Source organism: Salarias fasciatus, chromosome 19, assembly GCF_902148845.1.
Source record: "Salarias fasciatus chromosome 19, fSalaFa1.1, whole genome shotgun sequence".
NCBI lineage: Eukaryota > Metazoa > Chordata > Actinopteri > Blenniiformes > Blenniidae > Salarias > Salarias fasciatus.
This window is the reverse complement of record NC_043763.1, coordinates 10368122-10396098: the sequence shown is the minus strand read 5'-3', so window position 1 is coordinate 10396098 and position 27977 is coordinate 10368122. Positions and strand designations below refer to the sequence as shown.

The 27977-nt window shown below is 45.0% G+C and overlaps 1 protein-coding gene across 3 annotated transcripts; it reads left to right on the top strand.

Annotated features, from left to right (window-relative positions):
- Positions 1–22: 22 nt before the first annotated feature.
- Positions 23–27977, top strand: dtnbb (dystrobrevin, beta b). 3 transcript variants are annotated; one of them, XM_030116144.1, is made up of 20 exons: positions 23–123; positions 1511–1557; positions 2935–3002; positions 3188–3268; positions 3379–3592; positions 5043–5128; positions 5810–5964; positions 6078–6183; positions 7179–7345; positions 10485–10609; positions 17112–17186; positions 21630–21720; positions 22484–22572; positions 23080–23193; positions 24633–24729; positions 25064–25084; positions 26372–26531; positions 27083–27172; positions 27272–27325; positions 27845–27977. In XM_030116144.1, the coding sequence occupies exons 3-20, from the start codon at positions 2936–2938 to the stop codon at positions 27868–27870; spliced, it is 1818 nt and encodes a 605-aa protein (XP_029972004.1). In that variant the 5' UTR covers positions 23–123; positions 1511–1557; position 2935; the 3' UTR covers positions 27871–27977. The 3 variants fall into 3 exon arrangements, with proteins under 3 accessions (XP_029972004.1, XP_029972005.1, XP_029972006.1); XM_030116145.1 differs by lacking the exons at positions 23–123; positions 1511–1557 and having other exon boundaries at positions 2936–3002; positions 10488–10609; XM_030116146.1 differs by lacking the exons at positions 23–123; positions 1511–1557; positions 17112–17186 and having other exon boundaries at positions 2936–3002.

Here is a 27977-nt window from a genome sequence, read left to right as displayed (position 1 = left end):
TGTGAGAATTAAGGCTGGTGGAAACCGAGCAGCGGATGATATCAGCGGCGGGGAGACACTGCAGCAGCCCCGTCCTCATGTTGACTCGCCTCAAAGGATGTTGTCATTACCTCCGAGCTGAAGGTGCGGTTTCAGCCAAAACGCACCTTTGCAGGCCTCCGACGACCCGCACTTCACTGGAGACGTCTCGGACCGCTTAGAATTACGAACATTTGATTGTTTATGTGGAAACGAGTGCGTGGAAAGCGCCATCAATCTCGACTGGTATCGCAGTGATCAGGCGGATTGTGGTCAGAATGCACTCCGGCCGGTGATTTCATTTTGTCATGAATTATTAAAAACTTACCTCCTTATCTTACACGAAATGGTCAACTCATCCATTAAACTGTCGTTTGCTGTCAGGCACTGTTTACATCCCCCCCTCCCTCCCTCCCCCTCCTCCTCTGAACACTGAGTGCCAGTGCTGGACCCAGGGTGCCTACTCATGAATTTCTGCAGTTACTTCATGCTGAATATTTACAATGAACCATTGTGTTATTTTTGCTGACATGTGCCTTGGAGGTTCTCCTGCTGCACACCAAATATATATATATTTTTTGAACCACATCGTTTCTGACTCACTACCCCTAATAATTCCCATTCACAGGTTTGGTTCCTGCTCATGTCCACCTGTGTTGTCAGATAGATGGCACTGATCTCCAGCAAACTGTGTTGCTGAAGAGCTTCACGGCCGCTGCTTGGTGTGAGAGACACAATGTCTGATCGCTGTTTTGAAATGCAGCCATTTCTGCTGGTTGTTGGATGAGTGTTCATTATACCACAGCTGAAGATGAGTCAGAAGCTGATAAAAAAAAATAATAATAATAATAATAATGGTGATTTTCTGGATAAAAAGTAGTAGAAGACATTTTAAACACTTCCATCCTAAACACAACTCTTATGTTTTGGGTGTTTGGATTGGAAGTTTATTCACCTTGATTGTTATTGTTTTTAAAGCCAAATATAATAAAAATCTAGGGTTAGGGTTAGGGTTAGGGTTTGGTTCCTCCTCGGTCAGCGAGCGCACCCTGAACATCCTTGTGATCCAGACATGTTTGGGGTTCTCCCGGGCTCCTCTTCTCCGCCCGGGACGCCGGGCGGCCGTCACTCACTGGCCGGCCGTAACGTGCTCTGCGTCCGTCACCATTAAGCGGCTCCCTTTGCGGCTCAGTTGGTGCCATTAGCCCACGGGATGCAGCCGCCGCTGAGCTGGATGTCACGGAGAATTATCATTTGCACAGCAGACCACGGGCGCCCGGGCGCTCCCCGGCCGGCTCACCGATATCCGTACAGGAGGAGAGCGACGGGGGGGGGGGGGAACAAAAGCACAGGATCGAGAGTTTAATGAAGTCCTTGAAGAAGAGAGCGAGGGGAGGTGTTAATTACTTCAGCTTATCTCTCACAGCAGTGGTGGCATCAAGGCGAAAAGGAATCACTCAATAACTCCTCGATATGTCTTTTACCTTTTTAGGGTCGGCGTTCGGGGCTCCGGTTTGTTTGACGCTCAGTCAGTGGCAGGTGAGTGACTTTTAGGAAAATATTACACCAAAAGCATGAATTCTTTACCAGCAGTATAATATATGTCACACACACTGTGTATAATAAAAGTTATGATATTGCTAAGCACAAAAAGATTGGTGAATTATCCTTATCCTACTGATGGCTTAAGAACAACCAAAATGTGATTTCTGCACATTAAATGTGCAGAGATCACATTTTGGTTGTTCTTAAGCCATCAGTTGCAGCAGAAATAATTCCTGCTGCAACATTAAAAAAAAAAAACCCTGATGACACTCAGCAGGAAGAAAGAGTTGAGTGATGAAAGCTGTTTGAGAGGGGATTTTCTTTCACAAGTATGATACAAAGCAAAACATCGAATTTCCCTCTTAAAAAAACACTCGACAAAGCCGGCGCTGCAGCTCAGAGGGACATTAAGGAGTAGAAATCTAAGTGTTCAGCAGCTGTGGACTCTCAAAAAGAGACAAAACTGACATTTGCTATTAGTCGGTCCCCTAATGAGCAACACTTTTTCCCATTATTTTTGCAGCTGAGTTAACTCTAAACACGTTTCGCTTGCAGATTTTGAGAGAAAAGTTTGAGGTTTTGCATGCGTGCTGAACTTCACTTCTTGTTAAGATTGAAATGATACGGCTGGCAAAGCTGGAGTCGTCAAGTGTGACAAAAATGAAGCGACAGCCAGCCGCTCTTAGATAAAGATGCAGCAGATATACTATCGACGTACACCAGTTCATAATCTATCATTTTTTGAATAGTAAATAACCACATCATCAAGTAAAGATGTGAAAACTAATGAAAAAAAAAAAAAAATCACGTGTATGTGAACTTTAGAGGTCATCAGAACCGACCGTTTCCTCCATATCTGTTAATCTGCTCTGCTGGCTGCAGCTTCATATTTAGCAGGGAGATTATCTGTCTTCTTGTGTTTGTGCCAGATGTGAATATTCATGCTTTCTTACAACGCAGGGAAGTTACAGTGTAAATGCAACCCGAACATGCAGTGGGTGTAAACGTGAACATCACACAGCAGCCAGCAAATAGGTGCTGCTGTTATTCTTTCCAGTGCATTTGATTTTGGTATTTAAACTGAGAATATGGGAGATAAAAAGTAGTGCTTGAGCACAATTGCTTCATATTTAGGTTTGTTCTTTGCAAATAATTCATGTTATTGCATGAAATTGGTCATATTCATTCATATTTCCTGATTACATTTCACATTTATTTGTTTTCAGTTGCGTGCGTGCAGACAGTACGTACTGAATTGAAATCTTACCTCATCCTTTGTTTAATCTGAATATCTGGACGATGAGCGGAGCTGTTGTCTGTGTTACCTTGTGGCAGTAAGCGCTGCGCGCTCTTGTGCTTGATGTGCCCCAGAATGATCGAGGAAGGCAGCAAACGAGGCAAGGCCATGGTGGAGAAGAGGCAGCTCTTCATGGAGATGAGTGAGTGGATTCGACTGAAAGGAATCTATATCCGCCGTCCATCGGCAGCTCGTATGATTCCTCCCACGCAAAGGCAGTTTGGGAAGATTTGAGTTTCCTTCCAGTACACTGGACAGCTTCACATTTGTTTTGAATGAGGTTTAAGAAGTGAAGATCATTTATTTTGCTGTTTTTTGTTCTTTCAGGAGCCCAAAACTTCGATGTAATCAGACTGTCGACGTACAGGACGGCCTGCAAGCTTCGCTTTGTGCAAAAGAGATGCAACCGTAAGAGTTGTTCATCCGTAACCGACTGAACCGTCTGTTCCAATGTGAGCGCCGAGCTAATTGATTTGCCCCCTTGTTTGCCCGCGACCGCCACGCCCTGCTCCCCTCAGTTCATCTGGTGGACGTATGGAACATGATCGAAGCCTTCCGTGACAACGGGCTCAACACGCTGGACCACAACGCGGAGATCAATGTGTCCCGGCTGGAGACTATTCTGTCTTCCATCTACTACCAGCTCAACAAGCGGCTGCCCACCACCCACCAGATCAATGTGGAGCAGTCCATCGGCCTGCTGCTCAACTTCATGGTGGCCACCTACGACAGGTATGGATTTTATGGCCACTGCTGACGGATAAAAACTCCCCAAAACATGTGCAACAGTATGCAAAACTAACCAAAGCTCTGGTTTGGTCGTACAACATGCTAAATGATCTAGTCACATTTTAGGTTTAACATGCAGTATTTCTTCAGATCGGCCTTGTAGAGGGAATCTCAGGGGCCTCAGCTGGATAACATCTCCGTATTAGTAACTTCTGTCAGAGCCAGAATCGGGATTTCAGAGATATTCAGGTCACGAGTCAAATTCCACCACTTGCCGCCACTAAGACGCTCACAAGTTGTTTAATCGTTTGGATGTTTCATACTCTGACTTTTCATATTTGATGAACTGGTTCCTATTTAATGGAACCAACTCTAAGAAATTCACTCAGCTACGCTATATAAGATTTAGGAGACACACACTTTTTGCAGGTAACCTCGAAAGAAATCCTTCAAGAGAATAGGCTGAATCTTGGTGAATAGTGGAATTGCTGTGTAGCCAAGAGAAGAATAGAATCAAACAAACAATTCATCCTGAAAGCCGCTATGTCTCGGTAACCCTGACAATAAGCAGATTTGTGTCGGAATAAATGTGGACAGAAACGTGTGTTGTGTGAAAAGGAAGTGGGCTGAAGTAACCTCAGTGGCGCTGTGCTGTAGATCCCTTTCCTTAATGTCTGCCTGACGCTGGAGGACCCAGACGTGGAGCATCCTGCAGCAGAGAGGTTTATTATTGACCGTAAAGCTCTCCCGCTCTCATTATTGTACCTTGTGCGCTCCGATTGATCGGCTGCCCGTCCAGTCCATTCACGGTCTCATTCAATTGCTTTACTTTTATCTGCCGGGCCGTTCGGGGTCCTGCTCCGTTATTATTCATGCCGCCGTATCTCTGTGAAACTTTGTGGAAATGACTGAGCGCGATCACAGGAAGTGGTTTCGCTATCTGTCCCTCAGGTCCAAAGTGAATTAGGCAGGAGAGCTTTCATGCACTCTGTTACCTCTGCTCGGAAGTGGCGGCTAAATGAATCTAAAATGAAACAGCTGCTCTCCCCCTTGGCAGGTTAAAACATGTTTAAGGATAAGAGCGGCCTAATAAAAAATCCCAGTGAAGGCCCGAACAGCCGTGTTCATTTCCGATTCAACATTTAGATGATGATTTTTTGGTGTTTACACACTTGTGGATGCAATATTAACTTTGTGCTGACATAATTTTAGTCTGTTTTATCTTTTAATCTTCTGTTAATGAAAAAATGTCTTCAGGTTTCCCTTTTTTATTACTGATGCTGACTCTTCATGTATTTAAAAAACCAACAGCAGTAAAATACTTGGACTAATGTACATAACTTTTTTCACTATGATTTCAACTTTTTAATTTCCAAAACTCATGTTATGTTATATCTACATCACTGTGTCTCTTCACTGATGAACGATCTGCTCTTCCTCTTTCTGACTGCAGTGAAAGTCATGGGAAGCTGACCGTTTTCTCAATGAAAGCCATGCTGGCGACGATGTGTGGAGGGAAAATAGTGGACAAACTACGCTGTAAGTATAGTTTTAAATGCAAATGAAGGTAACGTTCACTAAATCAGTGGTTCACAGCCTTTTTGCACCAGACGCCAGGTGCTGATCCCATTTTCTAAATGTTAACGTCCTGGTCGTGGGATAAACTGTAGCAGAGAGGAGCAACATGCATCCATGTTGTTGGCCATATGTTTTCCCTATCCTCATTTTTTTGTGGCCAGCAAGTCAATATTCAAAAATTAACTGAGCTTTGGTTTTGCTTATTATCAAAAGAAGAAAAAACACATTTAAACCTTACTTTTGATGTGCTTTACAATCACATTTAAAAAAAATCTAATGAAAATTTTAAAATGAACAAGTCACCAGATGTCTATTATGTTTCTTGTTGAAGCTTCTCGATCACAGTTCAGCACATTGCTAAAGCAAAGATGACATTTTTGCAACACTAACATGATAAAAATCTCTGTGAAAGTATTTCCTGCAGTCCTGGGACATCTGAGCTCTTTATGCACTGTAGTTACTCAAAGTAGCCACACGGGGGCAGTGCGGCAACACATATGCAAAATTCATTCGCACTGCCATTCACCTTCAGATGAGTTCATGCTCTGAGTATCAGTGATTTCTGCTGTTATAAATGTTGAAGTTTTCTCCCTTGTTGTTTTGTGCTGAAAATCAAAGCTGGCCTTTTTGCCGTTCGTCCAGATATTTTCTCACAGATCTCCGACTCGAGTGGAGTCATGGTGTTCGCCAAGTTCGACCAGTTTCTTCGAGAGGTGCTGAAACTGCCCACGGCTGTGTTCGAGGGCCCCTCCTTCGGCTACACGGAGCACTCGGTGCGGACGTGCTTCCCCCAGCAGGTACGAGGAGGAGGAAGACACTAAACACTCACTTTTATCTCAGATTTGACCTCAAAACTTTGAGAGTGTGACACTTTTTCAGTGAATTCATGCTTGTTTGTGTTTCTATCTAGAAGAAGATCATGCTGAACACATTTTTGGATGTGTTGATGGCAGATCCTCCCCCACAATGTCTTGTGTGGCTACCACTCATGCACCGACTTGCTAATGTTGAAAATGGTGAGTTGATGGGGAAATACATGTTTATTGGTTCTTCTGTTTTTGCCCGATTGCATATTTTAGGAGTCTGAATAAGTTCAGTTCATTAGGAAAATTTATATATGCAAAATAGGCTCAAGTAGATCTTCAGTGTTGGGACACAGTTCCTATTAGCTGAAGGAGTCGGCATGTAAAAATCTGGTGCTTTCTGTTAAAATAGATTGGAAATGAGTCCCATTTATCCGCAGCAGACTGAAAATGCTGATCATCCAAAAGCCGTTTCCCTAATTTTAGCTGCACAGTCACCTCCAGCCGGAGCTCCGGTCTCTGCAGCATTGTTCCTGCAGAATGACACACATTGTTTACGTGATGGTGACGCAGGGTCCGGAATGGATTCCTGCATCAGGCCCATAAAGGCCAAACAAAGAAAACTCTTAACCACCAATAAGAGTATTATCAAATTTGAAACCATAAAATCAAATTGTTCAAACTGCATTCTGCAAAAACTCATTCCAAATAAACCGAATTGGAGCTGGTAAATGATGAGAGAAAGTTGATGCATCATCAAAACACGCATTTGTTTACACTAATGGTCGGTCTAAGACAGTCCGACCATCGTTCAGCCACCACCGTGTACTCTCTCGTCGATCTGCTGAAATATGATGCGGTTTGCTTTTTTCCCCTCCGACGATTTCCCCTTGATCTCTGTGCAAGTTGTCTGTCAGAGGCATAAAGCTGTTATCATTCTCTGTGGCGTGAAGTCTCCTTTGAAGAAGGATTTCCCTGAGTTGATCTCTTATATCTACAGTTCAGGTTTTCAGGTTGCAGCAGCAGAAAGAAACTGACTTGAGTCTTTAGAAACCCATCCATCATTTGTCTGTTTTATCAAACTTGAGGTCAGATAAGACTGAACAAACTCCGTCCAGAACCAGAGCAGGGGTCTGCAACTCGCCCTGACAGAAAATCCCTCTGTGTTTTTTTTTTTTTTTTCTTTTTGTGTTTCTCCGTCTTCTCAGTCTTCCATCCGGTGGAATGTTCTTATTGCCGGAGCGAGAGCATGATGGGTTTCCGGTACCGGTGCCAACAGTGCCACGGCTACCAGCTCTGTCAGAGCTGCTTCTGGCGCGGCCACGCCAACGGCCCCCACAGCAATCAGCACCAAATGAAGGAGCACTCCTCATGGGTAAGCCCACGCCGTTCTCATTCTTTACATTATACCGCTCACTTTTGTGTATAATTTAAAAAGTCGATATCTGCCTCGTTCTGTGGAGTGGTTTCAAAGAAATCTTGAGGGTTTTATATGAAGTTTTACTCATTTTGGCAAGTGAAATGGTATTGATTTAGTTTTCTATGTTGCTGCCCCCCCACCCCCCCCCAAAAGCTCAATCATTACATTTTAAATTGAAACAAGGGAAGTCATAAACTGCCAGCGGTGTCTGCTTTGGTGGCTTCGGCGCTGCGCTGACATGCCTGACAGCACCGGCGACTAAACGCCGTCTCTCACATGGAGGCTCCACAGCTCTCCTGGACGCTCTGGTCAGTTTGGGTGATTGGTGTGAAACTCGGCTGTTTTTCAGCCGTTTCCTTCATATTTATTAGCTGGTAGGATAACTGGACATGAAAATTCATTGACAATGTGACCGTTTTTAGTTTAGTTTTTTAGTTTGAAATGCACCCCATGTGTTTCCTTTTTTAATAGATTTCATAATACAATACGTTAACTTCATAAACCTACCTTAGCAAAAACATGAGTCTTGCATGATCTGTCATTTTAGCACTTAAAAATGTAAAATTTTGTATTTCGAAAGTGCCGGATGACAATAACTGTACAGGTTAGGACATTTTACTGGTCTTCGCCAACATTAGAGTAAAACCTTATATCATATCAGAAAAAAAAAAAAATTCTCACTTTTGTCCCTTTTTTGGTGAATTTTACTTACACATGCTCTACTTACATAAATATATGCATGCATTTACTTACTTACTTTGTATTAATTCATTTACTTACTCACTCACTTTTTTACTTGCTTACAAATCTTTACGTAATGTTCTTTAAAAGCAGGAACCGGTTTCGTCCAGTTCAGGGTTACTTTTGGCTGCCAGAGTCAATCTACGACCTTTTGTTACTCTGTACTCGTACACATGTAATGACAGTAAATTTGAATCCTAATCCTAATCCTAATGCTAAATCGTCTGTGGGCGAAGGCAGGTGCATCAAATACGTCAAACTCAGACAGACAGTTGCTCACACACACATGCAAAACCCACACACACGCAAGGAAAATGCAAACTACTCCCAGAGCTGGACTGGAACCTGGAATATTTTCATTGTGAAGCACTTAAACCCCCTACAGTCAATTTCTTAATGCCCCTCATCTTTAATCCTTCTGTTCCCTTTGTGCAGTTATTAAAAATTGACATCGATCTGGTGTTTTCTGTGTCGTATTGCTGTTAATCTCAGTCTGGAAGCTCATTTTTCAGCCTGAACTGACTGTATTTTATTCTAATAAATTATGACATTTATTTTATGTGGCGGCTGAAGTTGCACGGCTTAAAACTGATGGAGGACTTTGTTCTTCTTTCTGCCAGAGCTTCACAGACCACACCGGTTACACTTTATCAGAGGAAAGCGATGTTGAAACAAAGATAAATAGTCATCCACATTCTGCCTGCATCAGATTGAAAGTCCTGGGACTTTATCAGCTCCCACCCAACACAAGCAAGAATTCAGACATAAGAAAGAAACCATTAGTAAGTGCTTCAACTGCTTCAAGTGCGATTGGTCAAGGGAGTTGCCATCAAGTTGCAGAAGAGGTGCCACTACTCCCCCCCCTTTTTTTTATGTACCACTTAGTCAGTGGTACATAAGTGCTGGGTTTTGGACCACCTGACCTATTCTACCCCAAAGGTGGAGTCGGATTAAAAGTCCCTTGGTGTTCTCTGAACAATTGAGTCTTCAATTGTCTCTTGAAAGTAGAAAGGGACTCGACAGAACGCACAGAGCTAGGTAGTTTGTTCCACCATTTGGGAGCAACAGAGGAGAAGAGTCTGGCAAGAGATTTAGAGCCGTGCTGGGCCGGATTCCCTGGATCAGGGAATCCAGGTAGGCTGGAGCTACTCTTTAAGTGTCTTGTAAGCCAGGAAGAGAGTTTTGAATTTGATCCTGGCTGCAACTGGAGGCCAGTGAAGGGAGATAAACAGGGGAGTGACATGAGCTCTTTTGGGCTGGTTGAAGACCAGACGTGCTGCTGCGTTCTGGATCATCTGTAGAGGTTTGACTGTGCATGCAGGGAGACCCGCCAGAAGAGAGTTGCAGTAGTCAATGCGTGATATCACGAGAGCCTGAACCAGAAGCTGTGTGGCCTGTTGGGTCAGGAAGGGTCTGATCTTCCTGATGTTGTACAGGGCATAACGACAAGACCAAGAAGCTGAGGCCACGTGCACCTTAAAGGTCAGCTGGTTATCAGTCATGACGCCCGGGTTTCTGGCTGAGTTTGTGGGCACAAGTAGGTTCGAGTGAAGTTGGACACTGATCTGAGTCTGGACAGATGGACAAGCTGGAAAGACCATGAGTTCAGTCTTAGACAGATTTAGCTGAAGGTGGCGTTCCTTCATCCAGGTGGAGATATCAGCCAGACACGCTGATATCCGAGCTGAAGCTGTCGTGTCGTCAGGTGGAAAAGAGAGGAAGAGCTGAGTGTCGTCAGCATAACAGTGGTAGGAGAAGCCATGGGAGCGAATCACTGCACCAAGTGAGGTGGTGTACAGAGAGAAGAGTAAGGGGCCAAGCACAGACCCCTGAGGGACCCCTGTTGATAGGCCATGTGACCTTGACACTTCCCCTCGCCATGACACTCTGAGGGATCTGCCTGTGAGGTATTGACGTTACATTTGTTAGGAACATATAAAATCATAATAATACTCGTGTTTCTGCCGGCTTAGCTCATGATTTGATCACCTTCATTCCTCTGTACGACTGAAAACCGACCGTCTGTAACTGTCTGACGCTGGAGCACTTATGAGTAACGACTCCCATACATCCCATGTGACATGAACGCAGCATAATCGCCAAATGGCACGGCAGCGCGGAGATGCTTTGAATTAGAGTAGCCGATAAACTGCTCATGAAGACGGGCGCAACGTCTTCGCTGAGTAAGCAAAACCCGCTGCCGATCCACATGTTTGACAAAGCAGGTGAAGTTTATGACCTACTTATGGAAATGACTTATGAATGAGCGTGAAGCCGTTCCTGCTTCCCCCCGCAATTTGTGTGACTGAAAACCTGACGGCTTCTCCGTTTGTCCTTTCCCTCCCCCCCGCAGAAGTCTCCGGCCAAGAAGCTGAGCCACGCCATCAGTAAATCTCTGGGCTGCGTCCCCATCGGCGAGCCGCCGCATCCCGTGTTCCCCGAGCAGGCCGAGCGACCGCAGGAGCTCACCCACACCGTGTGAGTACTCCCCGACGCGCGGACCGACGGTCAGCGGCGTGCGGGTGATCTACAGTCCGCCCGCGTCATGTAACCGCCTCCATTTCTTCCCATTTCGCCGTCACACATGACTGATGTCGCATCGTCTCACTGAAATGTCAAGCCCCCGATTATTTGCCAACGCGGGAACGCTGATATACTACACGGGCTGCGGCGGCGGCCGCCGTTAACGTTGCACTCATCCTCATCAGTCTGCCGGCAATGAACCGGGCGGGGCGGCGGCGGCATAAATCTCCCATTCCGGGGCTTGGCGGCTGGAAGTCATTATAGGAAATGCATTATTTTCTGCGTCTGTCCCAAACCCTGTGCGCTCATTTACATTTCAGTTGAAGAACTGTGCAATTTCCATAATCAATTCCACTTCCTACATGGCCTCAGTCTGCACCACTAAGACCATTGTTGCAGGAAAAAAAACGAAATCTTTCTAACCGCCAAAAATCCAGTAATTTTTCAGTTTTTTTTTGTTTTTTTTTTTAAAGGGGGTTGGATTGCTGATTTTTCTGGCCCATGCCATTAATGGGATCACATCAGATCTTTCAACTTTCCTCATATGAGCTTTTGACATTTCCCATGGCACATTTCATAACAGGATCCCGCTTCGCATTCCAGTCACGACCGTGAATCTGAGCCGTCTGTATGTGCGTTTGCTGCCGGCAAAGTGTCAGTGAGTAATTGATAGTGAGCGGCGTCACGGGAGGGAGAGAGTAGCTCGGCGAATGCCGGGGAAATAGACACAACGCAAATAGATGCACATGATTTTCTGTTTCTGCCGCTCCATTGATGCCTTCGTCTCTGAACCGGCTCTCACATCCCGGCTCTGCCCACCGCCAGGAGGAGCTTTTTTCTGCATTGTGCCCAAACTTAATGCATTTAAGATGAAGTTTGCATTTGCATAAATTTACAATTCATCATAATGTTCAGCAGCCGACCCGGATGTTTTCCCTCCGACTGAGAGACGATGCGATCGGATTAGCTGGGGCAGTATCGGCCGTGTAGCATGAAATTACATCACGCAAGATGATTAATATTGATGAAAATAACATTTTAGGCTGGAACTCTTTCTGATTTTGCCTCTCAGTGCCTCCAGCAGGCACTAATGGATTCCTCTCTTTTTTATTGATATTGATGATTTTAGATCATCTGTTCATTTTGAACTTTGATTGTAATTCAGCATTTTTACCGAAACACATTATTAAATCAGCTGTGTGTGTGAGCACAGTCTTCCAACGGGAAGTGCTTGTTTTCAGTAAAGCTTAAAGGTCATAATGTACGGTATGATTTAAAGACGGCCGTGTGATGTGCGCTGTTGGATTTTTCATCATTTTGATATTATTAGTTAGAAGCATTGCATGTGTAAATTGTTTTTAGAATCAGTGTCTTAGAAATGTCGTACATTTTCTTCACCCTCCGTCAGATTTGAATCATTCTTCTAATAATCTCGGAAGTCTTGTTGGTTAAATGTAGTTGAGAGAATTGAGAGTTAGACTCAGTTTCATTAAAGCAACGATTATTTCTCAGCAGTATGATAAAAGTAAAGGACTGGAAAAAGTAGAAAGAGATCATTAAGTACATATTACAGGGTTTTTGAACACATTAAGTGTATTTTGCTTCACTCTATAATTCCTAAATTACACAATAATGCTTGAGGTCATTGTTTTGCCTGAACAATTCAAACTCATAATCTGAACATAGATTTAGTGCCTGTATGGGATTCGTTTTAGCTCTTAGGTTATGTCCTCTCCTCTGGTCATTTGAATAAGAAACAAACACCGATGTGTTCACTCATGATTTGCCTTAACTCAGAGTTTTCAGCTTGGAAATCCTACAAACTTTCTGCCGTTGGTGTTTATCCCCCTCAAGACTTTATTGGACAAAGTGCTTTCTCATGCTCTCCCTGTTGGCCTTTCAAGGTTAGCGGCCCCGAATGTGTGTGTTCACTGATTTTTGGGATAATGGATGTGACTGTTGACCCCCTGTTGCTTGTTTTTTTTTTTTATGTGTTCTGGTCCCTGTTGTTTTGTCTGAAGCAGAGGATGTGTTTACCAAAAGTCTTTGCTTTTTGTGGTGGAAAATAATCTGCCTGTGGTGTGTGTGTGTGTGTGTGTGTGTGTGTGTGTGTGGATGAACAACGGAATCTCAAGTGTAAATCTCAAAGTTTTTTCCCCCCTTATCTAATTATTTAATCTTTCTTGGCATCAGGTCTCACATCACTCGAAATCCCGATTATTTCTCTGACACATTTGTGAGAACTGAATTTATGGGATAAACAACATAGTCGCAACACTATTTTTTCTTTGCTGCGACTCAAACAGATCCCAAGATGCGATTCCGTGGAAATCCCGTTCCTCTAGAAACTCCAGGAGTGCTTCTTTGCACTGACACTTTTGAAATTGCCTTCGGGGACGAACGAAGTGTTTTGACTTGAATTGTTGCAACACTCGCCTCACGCCGTGGGGTTTATCAAAGACTTACCTCCAGAGTGTATGAGGATAAACCGGCCGCCAGCAGTCCCGCCTGGCGCTGCTTCTCCACCGCGTTGGCTGGAAGGCTGGTTGAAGGACGGGCTGCAGTGTGTGAGCAGCGCCAGGCCGGTTCTTCACACGATGAATTCACAGCTGAGGTGGAAAATATAAAGCGCCAAAGGCAAAGAAAAGGTGTTTGGTGGAAAAGCTTCTGCAACCCAGACAGACTCAGCTCCGCTGCTCATCCCACAAATGCCTGTTGATCATGTTAATCACATTATGAAATATATGAAGAAGCTCAGAGATCAGTTTGTCTTCGCAGTGGAAGCAGGCGGCTCTGGGCTTGCTTCCAGACTGTCATGTCATCCTGTGATTTCTACACATGAATCAACCTGAAAAACACACATTAACTCAGGGAATTACACGTGAAACCTCCGCTGTTTGAAGATCCTCAAAGAAGAAAAGAAAAAAACCTACAATTTGTAGTTACATGGAAGATTTATGTTAAATCACTTCTTGGCCCAGAGACGAGTCAGATCTCCGTGAAGCATAACTGTTCCTTAAAATTCAACTCACCAGCCGTAAATCTGTCACACTCGCCGTCGCCGGAGGGAAGAAGGACTGGCACTAATAAAATAATTCCTATTTGGTAATAGTCAGCTTCAAAGAAATTATGGGGGGAATACAGTAATTATCTGCGTACCGTTCCATTTTCCTGCTGGCATACGGAAATCTTCCCTGAAACCGGATTCCTCAGATAATTAGTCACAGAAAAAAAAGTGCCGAGCCTCCAGTTTTATACGACACTCTTCATTTTATTGATGATGCTTAAGAGCGTGAGGGAAGCCGAAGCCAATCCTGATGAATGTAATTTGTGAGGAGGGGCTGCTTCATATGAGATATCCATCAGTGGGAGATTTCAGGTGTGTGTGTGTGTGTGTGTGTGTGTGTGTGTGTGTGTGTGTGTGAGGGCCGAGTAAACCTCTGTGAGTGAGTAATAGTGGCAGATTCAGGGTAGGGCGTCAGGTCCGATCAAAACACCCAAATCGAACGGACATGAGTCTCCCACTTGTCCAAAGCATCAAACTGTCTGCAGACAGAGTGCAGCTATTCTGATATGGCTGTGAAATATTTACCGGCATCTGAGAGCAAAAAAAAAAAAAAAAAAAAAAAAACCCAAAAAAACAAGCAAGAATGAGTCGAGCTGTGACTTTTTCCTCCACACACAGACTGTCAGTGAGATTCTCGGGGATTTGTGTTTTGGAGAGAAGTTGTCGGATGCTCTGTCTCCAACTTTAAATCTAGGAAACGGCTTCTTACCTTCAGACTTAGCACGAAAAGACTTTAAGCACCGAAATAGACCGATAGGGGAGGTGGGGGGGGGGGGTTGAAAATAGGCATCTTACCGTACCTCGCATTAGCGCTGGGCGCAGACTGCGGCGTGAAATTCTCAGTGCCGCGTTTAATATTTAGCAACTGGTTTTTCAAATATAATCCCTAGAAATCCATTAACATTTTTGAAATGTTCTACAGTCGGTTCGTATTCCATCAGTGTCATTTCAAGGAGGGAGAAATCGGCATGTAATTCACTTTTCTGGGAGTGCGATCCATTGGATTTTTTTATGGCCGCGGTACTGACAGCCTCGCGGGGGGAAAAAAGGAGCCCCACTGCCAGCAGGGGAGGATGCTTCATGTTTGCGTATTATTTTTAGCAGGCTCCGGGCGACTGAAGGCAGCCATGCATCAGTCATTGTCAGAAGTCGGGTGAACGCGCGCGTGAGGCTCCAGCGCGCCTAATTTTTCGCTGTACCGCCGCCAACCGCCGAGCGCATTGCCATTCGCCGCACGCAGGTAGCACGAGGCGTAGCGCATTGCAGGCTTTTGATCTCCCGGTCGCCTAAATGTTGCGCCGGTTCACTTCCGTTTGACCTCTGAGGCGCCGGCCGAGCGTCTGGGCCTTCAGTCGGCCGGTGAACCTCAAAAAGGCCCCCCCGGGGCTGTGAAGCACTGTGGCCGCATGTTAGATTTAATCCAAAAACTCTTGAAAGAAGGAATTTCTCAGTTCTCAACTCCACATGAGTTATGTGGACGTTCCCTAAGAGGGCTGATGATTATTTATAGAGGTCTGGCTGCGAGGAGCTTTGACTTATGTAACTCGCTGAAGGTAAGGCGAAGCATTAAGATATGTAAATGTAATTATAGCCGAGCCCGGTTTGTTAAACACTTTTTCTGCTGACTCAATGAGAGCAGGTTCGCACATCTCCTACTTCTTGTTCCTCAGCTTCTCTTTTAAATTTTTTTTTTTTTTTTTTTTTAAAGAGCGACCCCGAGCCAAAGGCGTATCCTTAATTTCCAGCGAGTGTGTTCAAGTGAGGTGAAAAGACGGAGTCAGAGCCGAGAGCTTCAGAGGGAAACGGAGAGAGAGCGAGAGAGAGAGAGAGAGAGAGAGAGAGAGAGAGAGAGAGAGATAGGGGGGGAAAGAGAGCGTGCGTGCAGGAGGGAGAGAGAAAATCTACATCGTCATAAAGTCACGTGACTGCCGAGTTTCCTTGGAGACAGCAGCAGTGTAGTACATTGAGATGCTCGCCCGCTCAGTTGAGGGCAGATTAGGCATCTGGCAACAGCAGCCGTTGGATGTGTTCTCCGCCAGCCGGGCAGGTGCTTTCTCTCCCCACAGAGGTAAGTCGGGCGCCTCGGGTCTCGCCCTCCGTCTGGTCCTCACCTCCGGGGTCGGCTCTCGTGATGTGATGAGTGTTAAACGAGAGGTAAACAATTTGGAGTGTGTGTGTGTGTGTGTGTGTGTACACACACAGTCTGGTCTGCAGAGGAGGGAGCTGGAAGGGAACATGTGCAGGTCTGAGCTCTGACACTCGCTGTTTTTGCTCCTCTGTTTTCATCCTCTTGCACAAAATATCAGCTGGTATTGGTGCATGTCTTCTCTCCTGCAGGATTAGAAGAGCTCTATTTTATTTTTTTTTTTTGATTATGTTATGAAAATCTTGAGGGAAATGTAAATGCACAGACAGAGTTTTAAAAAAAATGAAGCCTGCTTTCCATCTGGCACATGCAAATTACGACGTGCACATGAGATTGTGGAGAAATTAATTGAATGTGATATTTTTCTTGACGTAGTTTTGCGTTTAGCAGCACTTTATAGCAGTGCAGGAGAATAACAGGAGCTCTCAGTGGCTCGTGCCGATAGCAGTACTCTGTACCATGTGGATATAAATAGTTTTATTTTGCCCCAAACTAATGCTGATTGGGAAAGTGGTACGACACACTGCTCTACAGGGTTCTGCCTTTTATATGATAATGAGAACTTTAAATAAAAAGAAACACGTATAATGGAATCAAGGCTTGAAACTACAGAGACATGGAAATCAACTGCTGCTGTTTTCCCTGTGACGCTTGAGAAGCACCTGGGATGTGCAGAGTGATATTTTGATCTGATGATGAGACCCTCAGGTGGAAGTGGAGGTGGGGGGGGGGGGGGGCAGCTTGGGGCTCCGGCGAGCTCGCCACCGATTCAGCCGCCAGATGGACCCCATTGCTTTTGTTTACTTTCACAAATTACCTCCCACAATGTCACCTTTCCTGCTTTTTTTTTTTCCACAGACTTCCAGTTTAATTAGGTTTCTTGTCTGCTGTTGTTGCTCTTGCTCATGTTAATTAGGTTTAAGCTAATAGCCTGAAAACATCTAAATTGCTGTTCCCGGAATAGACAATTATTTCGCTACAATTCTGAGTTGACCGGAGTACAACACGTTGCCGGTTTTATGCACCACGCTCTCGTACTTCGTAACGATCCCCCCCCCCCCCCCCCCCCCCCACCCCTGTATGCTTGCTTACCCTCTTTGGTACAGTTGGATTAAATTAAAGTCAGGATCGCTGATTCATGATTATTAATAAAATGCAAATGCCCCCCTCTCTTCCATTCCCTGGTGACAGGCGCCACGGGCCTCTGCAGCGTAGCTTAAAGACCTCTAATCTTGTCTTTTTAGTCAGCCGAAACCAGCGGCCAACAACATGAACGACACAATGCTCATGTCCTCTGGGGCACCTACTCCTACTAAAAGGTAAGAAACAACTCAACCGCCCCCAGGCATAATGTCCTCTGTGAGATATTATTCAAATGCAATGCCAAATAAAGCAACACACACACACTTTTAGACGCACACAGTGAAAATAGGTCCTTTTTCATCAAGGAGCTGAGAATAGGTGACAGATTCTCTCTCATCACTGGAAATGACGAGAATAGCGCCGCAAATCAAACAGTTGTTATTTGTTCCTCCACACTTGACACATATTTCTTTAGCGTCGGAGCATCGTGCCCTTGCCGGTGTATTTTTAGAGGAGGGAATTTGTTACGCTGTCACGAAGAATATGCCAGCGCTCCCACTTAAACGCCTGATTTGACAAACAGATTATGATAGAACTGGAGCCCCGTCATGTAACCCGGCGGCAGGGGAAGGTCCGGCAGGGAAAAACGGCCTGATCGCCCCCCCCCCCCACCCCCCCCACCTCATTCCAGCCGCCGTTATTATCCACTTAAGGCAGCGCTGTTGGTTATGAATTGAATAACGGCGAGCTCTCGGAAGGGCCGCTCTAATGCGTCTGCCCTCTCCCGCGCAGGTCTTGGAGATACACTGTGTCTTTTGTGTACAGTATCTCTCTGACACATCTCCCCGGCGGTCTGCGCCGTCGGAGCGGGACGGCCGAGGGACGCCCGGCCTCCCGGAGCACATTAGCAGGGACGATACGTCACTGTCTGCTTTGCAGGGAGAGAACAGAGGTGTACAGATCCAACCTGTTTAACATGAGATGTTTGACTAAAACCCAGACAAAGGCTGTTTTGTAAAACTCAGAAAGAGATTGAATGAAATATGAGTATGTTTTTTTTTTTTTTTTTTCTGCCTCTGTGCCTCTGGGCCGGATTATCATACAGTACTACACCAAGGACCTAAGCAGCTGAAGGGCATGTAGACTGGAAAAAAAGAGAAAAAGGTCTAGCTATAACAGCACAACTGAGCCTTAAAATCTGTAGCTGCAATCATGAAACTGCTTTTAATTCTAGGACACGCTTCTCTCGTCTTATTTCCCCTCCGCAAGTTCGGCGTCGAATCTTGACAAAAGCGTGCGTATTTATTTACCCTTGCTAAAAGCACGGTAGCGATCGATGGCAGATTAAGTTTCTTGCAGAGATGAACATTTTGTGCGGCGCAGTGCGGTCTCCGAGGGCTGGCTGTGTCAAGATTAGAGCTGGTTTGAGGGGAAGCTGACAAGATAGGGACACCCGGGGCTGCAAGTGATGCCGTGGAGGTCACTGGAAGACGTCACGCGTTGCGAGCGCGTACGGAAGCAAGGCGATGCTCTCCCGAGGTTTGTGGCAGTAATGAAGGAGCCTGATAACCTTTTTCTTGACATTTTTTGCTCCGTGAGTCAGAGCTGCTTTGGGAGGATGTCATGTACCGCGGACGGGTCATACCTACTACAAAGCCGCCGTTTGCAGAGCAGAAATTGCGCGTTAAGCCGCTGTGACGGCTCCAAAAAAGGCTGTGACTTCTGGGATGCGAGCAGCAAGAAGCAGGTGGCATTTAGGTTTGGTTGCTGAGAACCTGAAGGTAGCTCCTGTTCTCAAAATAACATCTTTCTATTACAGTTACCTGTAACTAGCCGGCCTGTTTTGACACGAAAGGCCTGTGAGTCGAAGAAGCTGCAGCTTAATGATGCGAAGCTCTGAGTGACTCGGCCTCAGTTCAAGTGCGGTCCGCTTCCGTTGGCCCTTTCAGATTTCATTTTTAGCCAGGCGGAGAAGAAAAAGGAAAAAAAAAACCAAACAAACACAAAACTTCACTCTGAGATGTCAGAGCGGATAAGAAATCGAACGTGCTCCGTCTGAGGAGTCGTCTTGGCTGCGCGTCTCGCCTCCATCACAGCCAGCTCGCTGCGTCTGTCGGCTCTGCTGACACGGCGTCGGCTCGCTCGCTCGCAACAGACAGTCGCTCATCACTAAGCAAACCAGCACGGTTAATACGGTTTAGTCATGCAGAATCACAGCGGCAAAGGACAACGTTTAAAAACAAACAAACAATCCTGTCTGGAGCTCGAAGATCCCCAAATGAGAATTGACCGAGAAACAACAACGTGTGAGCCGGTGGAAGTGAGGACGCAGCAGTCGCACTTGACTAATGAATTATTTCTATCGGTGATGTGTTTTAGAAGATTTGATTAAAACATTGAGTCACCACAGACTCGACTAATTTTTAAACCAAAGTTTCCTAGAACTAAACACCAATTATTCCTGAGTAATTATCAACCTGCCTTAAATTTCCCATCCAGTGTAGTTCCCATCAGGTAAATTAACCTTAATTTTCACTGAAACAAATGAGGAAACAGCTACCAGCGGGAGCCAGTAATTGAATTTATTTCTTAGTAGTGAAAAGCTATTGTTGGAACTATGTGAACCTCAGTTTGATTACTTGATTTGTAAATTTTGATTATCTTCCCAGGAGTATTTCACGATAAGTTCCACGAAACAGCAGTTGTTACCAGCAGTTAATATGAACGTTGGACATCAACCCTCAGTGGTCCTCTGTAGGAAGCCCTCATATGAACAGATTAATTTATTATTAATTTACATTTATTTTTGTAATAAAAATGGGCCAAACGGATTTGAATGTAAAGCTAGAGATGTCGAGTTGAGATGGTGTGAACATGTGCTGAGGACAGATAATGGCTGGATTGGACGAAAGATGATGGAGCTGCTGAATAGGATGAGACGAAGACCTCAGAGATGATTCTTGGATGCGTTGAAGGAGGACACGGAGGTGGTCGGTGTAGCGGTGACGGAGACAGGGTGAGAAGGAGGCAGGCGATCCGCCATGGCAGCCTCTGAAAGGACCAGCTGAAAGACAGAGGAGAGAACGGGGAGGATTGATGCTTCTGGAATACACTTCAACATCAATTCTTCTTCACTTCTGTAACGGCGCGTCTCGCAGGCAGCACGGCATCTTCAGCATTCATTATTCTTCCCACTGCTTTGATTTTACAGGTTCTGACGCTGCCAAAAACGATCTTTTATCCTTTTTTTTTTTTGGTCTCCGTTAGCAGAGCCTGTACCTTTGAGCTGGTAGTTCCTCTTTGTCTTTGATGCCATTTCTCTGTTTGAACACTTCCTGACAAGTCCGGGAGCTCACACAGTCACGCAGCCTAATATGAAATAATTGGGACGGATGATGGTGCAGATTTGTGATTTTCATGTATTTCACACTCATTTATGCACAAGAGGAATTCATCCTGTCGACAAGAGTCATTCCCACAGTCCTCTGGAGTTTAAGGAGCTCTTGAATGGGATGTAAGTATGCGGTAGTTATGACAAGAGTGCAAAAATGTTGTTGCACGAAGCCCTTTGGGAGACACTCATTCCAACTTCAGAAAACTGGACGGCACTGTCGAAAAGTCAGACCTCCTCTGTTTGGCCGAGACACAGCAGCGTCTGAGGAATTAGGTTTTGTGCAAAAACGCTTCAGACACAAAAGCATCTGGGAAAGATGCCAGTTCAGGAAGGCTTTAAGCAGATCAGGCCTCCTCGTCTGGATCCTGACTCAGACCATCAGCTGATGCCGAGGAACTCCCTGAAGAACTAAACACAGCAGCGGCTCCAGGATGATAAACCAGCGTGTGTGTGTGTGTATGTGTGTGAGTGGTGATGAAGTATCCAAAAAAACGAATCTTTAGAGTGAAGATCAGACAAAGTATTAAAAGTATTCATTTTGGTTGCATGTTTGCAGATAAATTTAGTTTTCCAAATCAGGTGACGCTGTTTCAAACACACCGCAAAGTATTTTAAGATATCATCACTGAAATAAAAGAAGAAGAAAAAAAAAAAAAAAAAAACCTTGAAACCCTTGAGGGTTGGAGCTAAAATTATCTCATCACACCAGCAGCTTTTTGGTATCTGCTTCACGACAGATAAGATTTTAATAGAGGCGTCCAGTTCGCAGTGTTTTTCCGTGTGAGCACTGTGGTTGTTGATGCAGCAGCTCTGAAACCAGATTGGGTTTAATGGTCTTAATCATCATTCGCTCTCCAGTTAGAGTTATCTCGCTCCCGACGCCACTTCGCTCCTCCCTCGCTCCTCGGCAAGAGCGGCGTACGTCCCGTCATCTGTCCGCGCCATATGCCACGCCCATCATCATCTCTCGTCCCTTGCCCTTGTTGACATTTTCCACCCAGTGAGGAAATGGACAGAATGAGCACAAAATGCGTCTGGCACGCCGCTTTGTCTCTTAACCATCTCGGTGTCTGTCCACACCGGAGCCAAGGACAGGCGCTACATGCAAAGGTCGCCTCATGTAAAGTTTTCCTTTTCATGCAGATCGTTATATAATCACATTTACTGTGCAAACTTGTTCTGTTTACTTACATAAGAGCTTGTGGCATGAGAGTCAGTGGTGCTGTATATGTGTGTGTATGTGTGTGTGTGTGTGACATAGCTCTGTGTCTTTGACTCTGGGCAGTGTCTTGGAGAGCCCCAGCCGGTTAGATGAAGAGCACCGCCTCATCGCTCGGTACGCCGCCCGCCTGGCGGCCGAGGCGGGCAACTCCACAGTGAGTATTTCTGTGTAAATTGGACACGTTTCAGTATTTAATTCATATATTTTCGCTGTAATTACTTTTGTGGCTGTTTATAGCCAAGAGAAAACGGGGACTCTGCTTCTGAGAGCTGAAACATGTCATCCGAATAAAAGTTGTGATCGTTAACACGTCATTCGCAGTGTGCTCAGTGGCATCTTGTGTGGCAAGAAAAAAAAAAAACATGGTTTAATAACACAGCAAAAGACTCCTCAAGCAGATACTTTATCAGAAATACACCAGCTGGTGGATCTGTTTTCTCCGCGGCCAAACAGAATCACTTTCCTTTAATATCGAAGTCAGTCAGAAATAATTGCCGCTGCGATGTGATCTCCGGCTGCACCGAGTGACGCTTTCTCCACCGAACAGCAGAAAATGCACCGTGACCGCGTTTCGCAGATGCATTTCTGATGATCAGCAGCAATAAATACCAGACCTTTTCGCAATGCAATATTTCATAGTGAAAGACATGATTTTCAAAGTTTCATGTTCTGATGTGGATCCAGAAAATACATATTTATAGCCTGAAAATACATAACGCTGGGTTTATTTGGATTTGGTGACAGTTTGTTTGTGATGCAGCGAGCTGCAGCAAACTGAAACACTCCCATGTTTATGCAGAAGCGCAATGAGCCTCCAACAGAGAGACATCGCTGCTCAGTGTGGTCAGAAGGTGGCTGTTTGTGACTGTTCTGCCAACACTGTTTAATGATGCTCTCTCTCTCTCTCTCTCTCTCAGCAACAATGTCCTCCAACAGATCTGAGTTTCAACTTTGATGCTAATAAGCAGCAGAGGCAGCTCATCGCAGAGCTGGAGAACAAAAACAGGTAGGATCTGTAATCCAGTCCTAAGTTCTACACGGCAGGCAAGTCAATGGGTTTTGGGAGGCGGGGGAGTTTTTAGGTTTTTTTTTTTTTCTTCCTCATGGAATTTAAATTTTAATGTGTAATCAATTGAGAGCTTGACCTCTAGATTTAAAATGCTCTGTGATGACGCTTGAGGCGTTCAGCCCTTTACTTAAAGGATTTCGAATGTGGGGCTTGAATTTCCTGCAGGGCATTTTACGCCACAATTGCACTTTTTTTTTTTTTTTTTTTTTTGCCAACGAGACCCGAGGGTGGACCGTCAAGCATGATTTAGAAAGTGGTCCAACAAATAGACTTCAGAGAGCAGAAACAGGCAGAGTTCAGTACGCCGGGTAAACATTTCAGACAAGCCCCGGCACAAGGAAAAGGTCACAGCAGTAACAAGCAAGCACTGGATAGATGGTTTTAAATTTAAAGATGAATCGCAGGTGATCCTCTCAGTTCACTGCCACCGTTTGCCACATTCAGGGAGATCTTGCAGGAGATCCAGCGGCTGCGTCTGGAGCACGAACAGGCGTCTCAGCCCACCCCGGAAAAAGCCCAGCAGAACCCCACGCTCCTGACCGAACTGCGGCTCCTCAGGTACGCTCGCTCGGCGTCCGCCGCGCCAATGAAAGGCGGACAGAGTCTTCACTTAACCATGCAGGAAAAGCACTCCGGGGCCGCCGCTTTATGTGTGAGCGGAGCTCATTCTTCAAGTGGAAATAACGTCTTCCTGATTCAGAAGGATGCGTTTGAATTAGCCCCACCAGCAGCACGGGCATTTGTCATGCTGGCAGGACACTGAGACCCTTGGGTTCAGTTCTTGGAAAGGACTCACGCTGAGTGGAAGCGCTGCGGCGCTCGCTGCCCTGAAGGTCTCCCTGTTTGCCCGGCCTGGCCTGAATAATGAATCAGAAGCAATGCTGAAGGTCAATGATTGTGGCAAGCATTCGAGTTTAATGTTGTCCAGCGTTTATTATCTGTTTCGTGTCAGTGCCGGTTAGAGATTGACGGCTGATAGTCATTAGTTTGGTGTTGCCAAGGGAAACCAGATGGATGTGTTGGTATAAATAGTTTTTGCTGGAAAGTAAAATGATTTAACTGCCATTATTTGGATTAATATACCATGTTGTCTCCATACGTTGCAGCCTGTGAGCCAATTTCCCTGAAATTAACAGTAATAGTATGATTATAGTCATTTTAAGTCAATTTGAATCAGTTATCAACTGAAATCAATCAAAATTACTGAGGGCGATTTAAGATAGAAAAAGCCTAATACATGTTATTTGCTCAAAATTGGAGACGTCATTATAGTCCTTTTTTAAATCAGTTCTGTGATTTATGGGCTCAGTCATCTGGTAGTGAGGATTAAATTTTTAAGGCTCTCGCAATGATCAAAGTTGCCTCTCACACGCACGGAAAAGCAGAAAACAAACTATGTGGCGGTGTCGTTTCAAAATCCAGTTACACTGTTTGAACACCAGAGGGTGCTACAAGCCACCAGTCACACCATGCGATTGAAGCCAGGGCTGCATGTGATGCCCTCAGCCTGGTGACCTTTACAAAATAATGACAAGTTCAATATTCAAATAATCATTTACTGTTTCAGGGCTATTATGAAATTAATCTTTACTCATGCAGCATTTCTTCAGTAAATGCACTTCATAGCAAATTCAGTCAGTTGACTGTCTATTTTTATTTATCCATCATGCCTTTGGGTAATTAGAGGAAGCCAGAGCTGCCAATGCAAAACCACAGTGAACTCTTCACAGAAATGTATGAATTTAATCCTTAAAACTCTTTTTTAAAAAAGATTGTTGGCTGTTTAGATTAAAATTATATTTTTATGACTTTAATTCATTTGTTTTTTTGGGATTAAACGGTAGTCTGCATCCCACATGCAAAGCCATGTCAACCTCTCTTAGGAATAAACATCACTGTATCTACTGGAGGTCACAAGCTGAATACTTTGGATTGTTTTGAAAGTGAAACTTTTGACATCCAGGCTCGGATTGATTGTTCCTGTCCTTCCTCCGCAGACACAGGAAGGACGAGCTGGAGAGGCGCATGTCGGCCTTGCAGGAGAGCAGACGGGAGCTGATGGTGCAGCTGGAGGGACTTATGAGGCTGCTAAAGGTAAAACTACCACCTGCTTCCAGAAGATTTATCTCAGGGTTGAGCATTAAGTCCGCAGTAATATCATCCCAAGATAACGGCTATACATAAATCCTGAACTTTTCTCTAATGTTTGACAAGTGTTCTTGGTTCTAAAGATGTGGTTTTAAAGCCTGGTGGCTCGTTTGATGCTGTACCGAATGTGTTTAATCGGTCCGACGCTGCAGTAATCCTGCGTTCTGTTAACGTGTGGCATGCTGCATGCAGAAACCTTTTCCTTCTTCTTTCATGGCTTTAATTCTGTTGCTCACTCTCCTTGCTCTCTCTTCTCCTGCTTACCTTTGCTGGCTGATAGGATGAGGAACAGAAGCAGGCTGTAAGTTGCCCTTAATTCAGTTTGCGAGGCTCAATGCCCGACTCCAGCCACATCGCTTGGTGCCGATGAGATGGGAGGAATTGTTTCTCTTGGTGCATTTACAGAAGTCTGCGAGGGAAGATCAGATTAAACAGCCTGAGCTGGTTCAGACCGCTGCCCCACTTCCCTGCTTGGACCAAGCGACAGAAACAGATCGAAACACCGTCTTACAAACTAGTTTTCTTACCAGACGAGTTGAGGAAACCGTGTTTCTCCGAGTGTGAATGTCAGAGACCTGCGCCTTTCATCGGCGCTAACTACCTCCCTTCTAATGTGACTGCAGTCTGGCCGGCCATCTGCCGCCTGGCTGCCAGCCACCGACCTGGGCCTGCACCAGTCCCACAGACACACAGTGATCCTTTCTCCAGGACATATAGCTCCTGACGCTGCACACCCACACATGCTTCTCATTAACCCCTCGTTGCAGCGAAGGTGCGCTATAGAGAGACAGAGTATCGCCAGCCAGGATAGGATTACCTGACGGTTCTTGTTTTCCTCCACCTATGAACTGTTTTGTTTTTGTTTTTTCCTCCCTTTACGGATTAAGTTCTTTCAGTCACATCTGTGTGTGTGTTTGTTTTAATAAAAGTCACCTTTAGATGTGAAAAGGTCACCTCCTCGCAAAGCTGCAGTCTGTAAATGCAAAACAGCATCTTCCCCTCTTGTCTCATTATTGGAGTTGATGTGAAGATTATTGAGATTTATTTATTTTTTCTCCCTCCACTTCAGAGGCAGAGATCTTCTGACAGTTTACACAAGGAGGTCTATTAACTATTTATTGAAAATAAATAAAAAAATAATTCGCAGACTTTGCTGCCGTGAGAAAAATTCTAATAACTCTGTTAAGCTGAAACTCAACATTTTTAATATATGAACATTTTGCATACTTATAATAGATGAGCATTTGTTGTAGTATTGGCACGAATATATAAATATTAGCAATCTTCAGATACTGGGAGTTTCAGAGAGGCTGGAAATTTTGTTTGTTGGTGATATAACAAACTGTTTATTTTTTAATAACTGAGGATGTAAGTATAAAAAGGGGAAAAAACAATGAAGAATTCATTTATATTTATACAGTTACATTTAAAATATATTCTTTTAGATTGTTTAAGGGTTTTACTTTATGAAAATGTTTGTTTTTTGGGTTGTAGTGGTAAAAGACGTCAGTTGATTGTCTGCATGTTTTTTTTTAAGGTTAATTACAGATGATGTTTTCACCATGATGTGTTTTTATATTCTTCCTAGTCCCAGTCTGGCGGCTCTCCTCACTCTTCTCCAAGTCACGGTGCCGGCTGCTCCATGCCCATGCCCATACGCTCCACCTCTGCCGGGTCCACCCCGACTCACACGCCGCAGGACTGCCTGGCGGGGGTGGGAGGGGACGTGCTGGAGGCCTTCGCTCAGGGTGAGAGACCATCGGATGCATGACGGCCGTCTCAGACCGAAGACGGCTAATCGTGATCGGATTCTTCATCAACAAATCTGTAGTCGCCTAAAACCAGTGTGAATCACAGGCGTGATTAAATGTGTTATTCTCCACGTGTGTGCACGTTGTTTGTGTTTTACACAAAGCTGCTCGAAGCAGTGCTGGTCGTGGCCGCGCACCGCCCGCGTCCGTCATGTTCCCCCCCCCTCCGTCCTGCTCCGACGCACCTGCAGCTCATTAATGTGTCATCAGTCAGGTCCGCACAAAGCCCGTTAACAAGCCTCTCATTGGAGTCAGGTGTGCGGGAGCTGCCCTCCGGGGTCAGAGGTCAGACGTCACTAGACTGGAGAGTGTTCATTACGACGTGATAGTCAGTAGAAATGGACTGCATCATTTTAAAACTTTGTGAACATTTTTGGGAAATAAACTTTGACATTCCTCCTGCTAATGCCGTAAAAATAATGCGATGGATGGACTTGAGTTGTAACTGCATGCGGTGATTTAATCTGGGTGATGTCTGCGCTCCGCAGGTGTACCTAGAAATCTTCGGAATGACCTTTTAGTTGCTGCTGACTCAATCACAAACACCATGTCATCTCTGGTGAAAGAGCTGCACTCAGGTTTGTTTTCACTGCTCTGCAGGAGAAGTAAATGACTGTTAACCAACGTTCCTGGATTTCACGCAATCATGCTGAAACTGTGGGGTTTTGTCTTCGCAGTAGATGACGGGGCAGACGAAGAAGAGACCAACATGAGGAACGGAGGAGACAGAGGTGAGAGCAGGTGTAATAACACAGTAATTACAAACCCGCTCTACAAAGCTGCGCAGTGCAGAGTGTGTGACAATCCCATTTTCTGAAGAAAATATGTTTTTATTTCAACAGAACAAAAAATACAATGACTTCATTCAGTCATCAGTCTTTCTAAAACTGCCATTCTTGACTTCCATGTCAGTTGCAGCTAACATGAGAAATGAGCTTCCTTCACTACAAAGCACTTTCTGCGTATCGAGAAACAACAGTTGGCGGTAAAAATACCCGTGTTGTTCCTCTCATTGTTGGAGCGAGAGAGTTGGCTGCGGCTAAATATTTGCATGGCACCTTAATGAGATAATAATATACTTTGTTGCCTCTCTGTAATGAGCTACTGCCGCCGCCACGCTCCATCCAAAATACAACATGGCACGTTGCCACAGTCACTTTTTTTTTTTTTTTTTTTTTCCCCTCCGTAGTTTATCCAGACTTTTCAGACTGCTGGCAGCACTAAGCTCGCTCTTCCGTTTGTGTATCCAGGCACAGTGAGAGTATTGAAGCACTGAGGGAACGAGAGCGCCATCCTATCCTGTAAGGACATACAGTCATCAACTGGGAAGAATCAGTAAACAACAACAACAACAACAACAACAACAACAACAACAAGAGCCCC

Bases quoted from the DNA above. Each gene is read 5' to 3' on its own strand.
- dtnbb (XM_030116144.1), top strand. From the start codon at position 2,936: ATGATCGAGGAAGGCAGCAAACGAGGCAAGGCCATGGTGGAGAAGAGG. The intron at 6,184-7,178 runs GTGAGTTGATGG...CCGTCTTCTCAG, and splicing joins ACTTGCTAATGTTGAAAATG to TCTTCCATCCGGTGGAATGT. The intron at 25,085-26,371 runs GTAAGTTGCCCT...TATTCTTCCTAG, and splicing joins ATGAGGAACAGAAGCAGGCT to TCCCAGTCTGGCGGCTCTCC.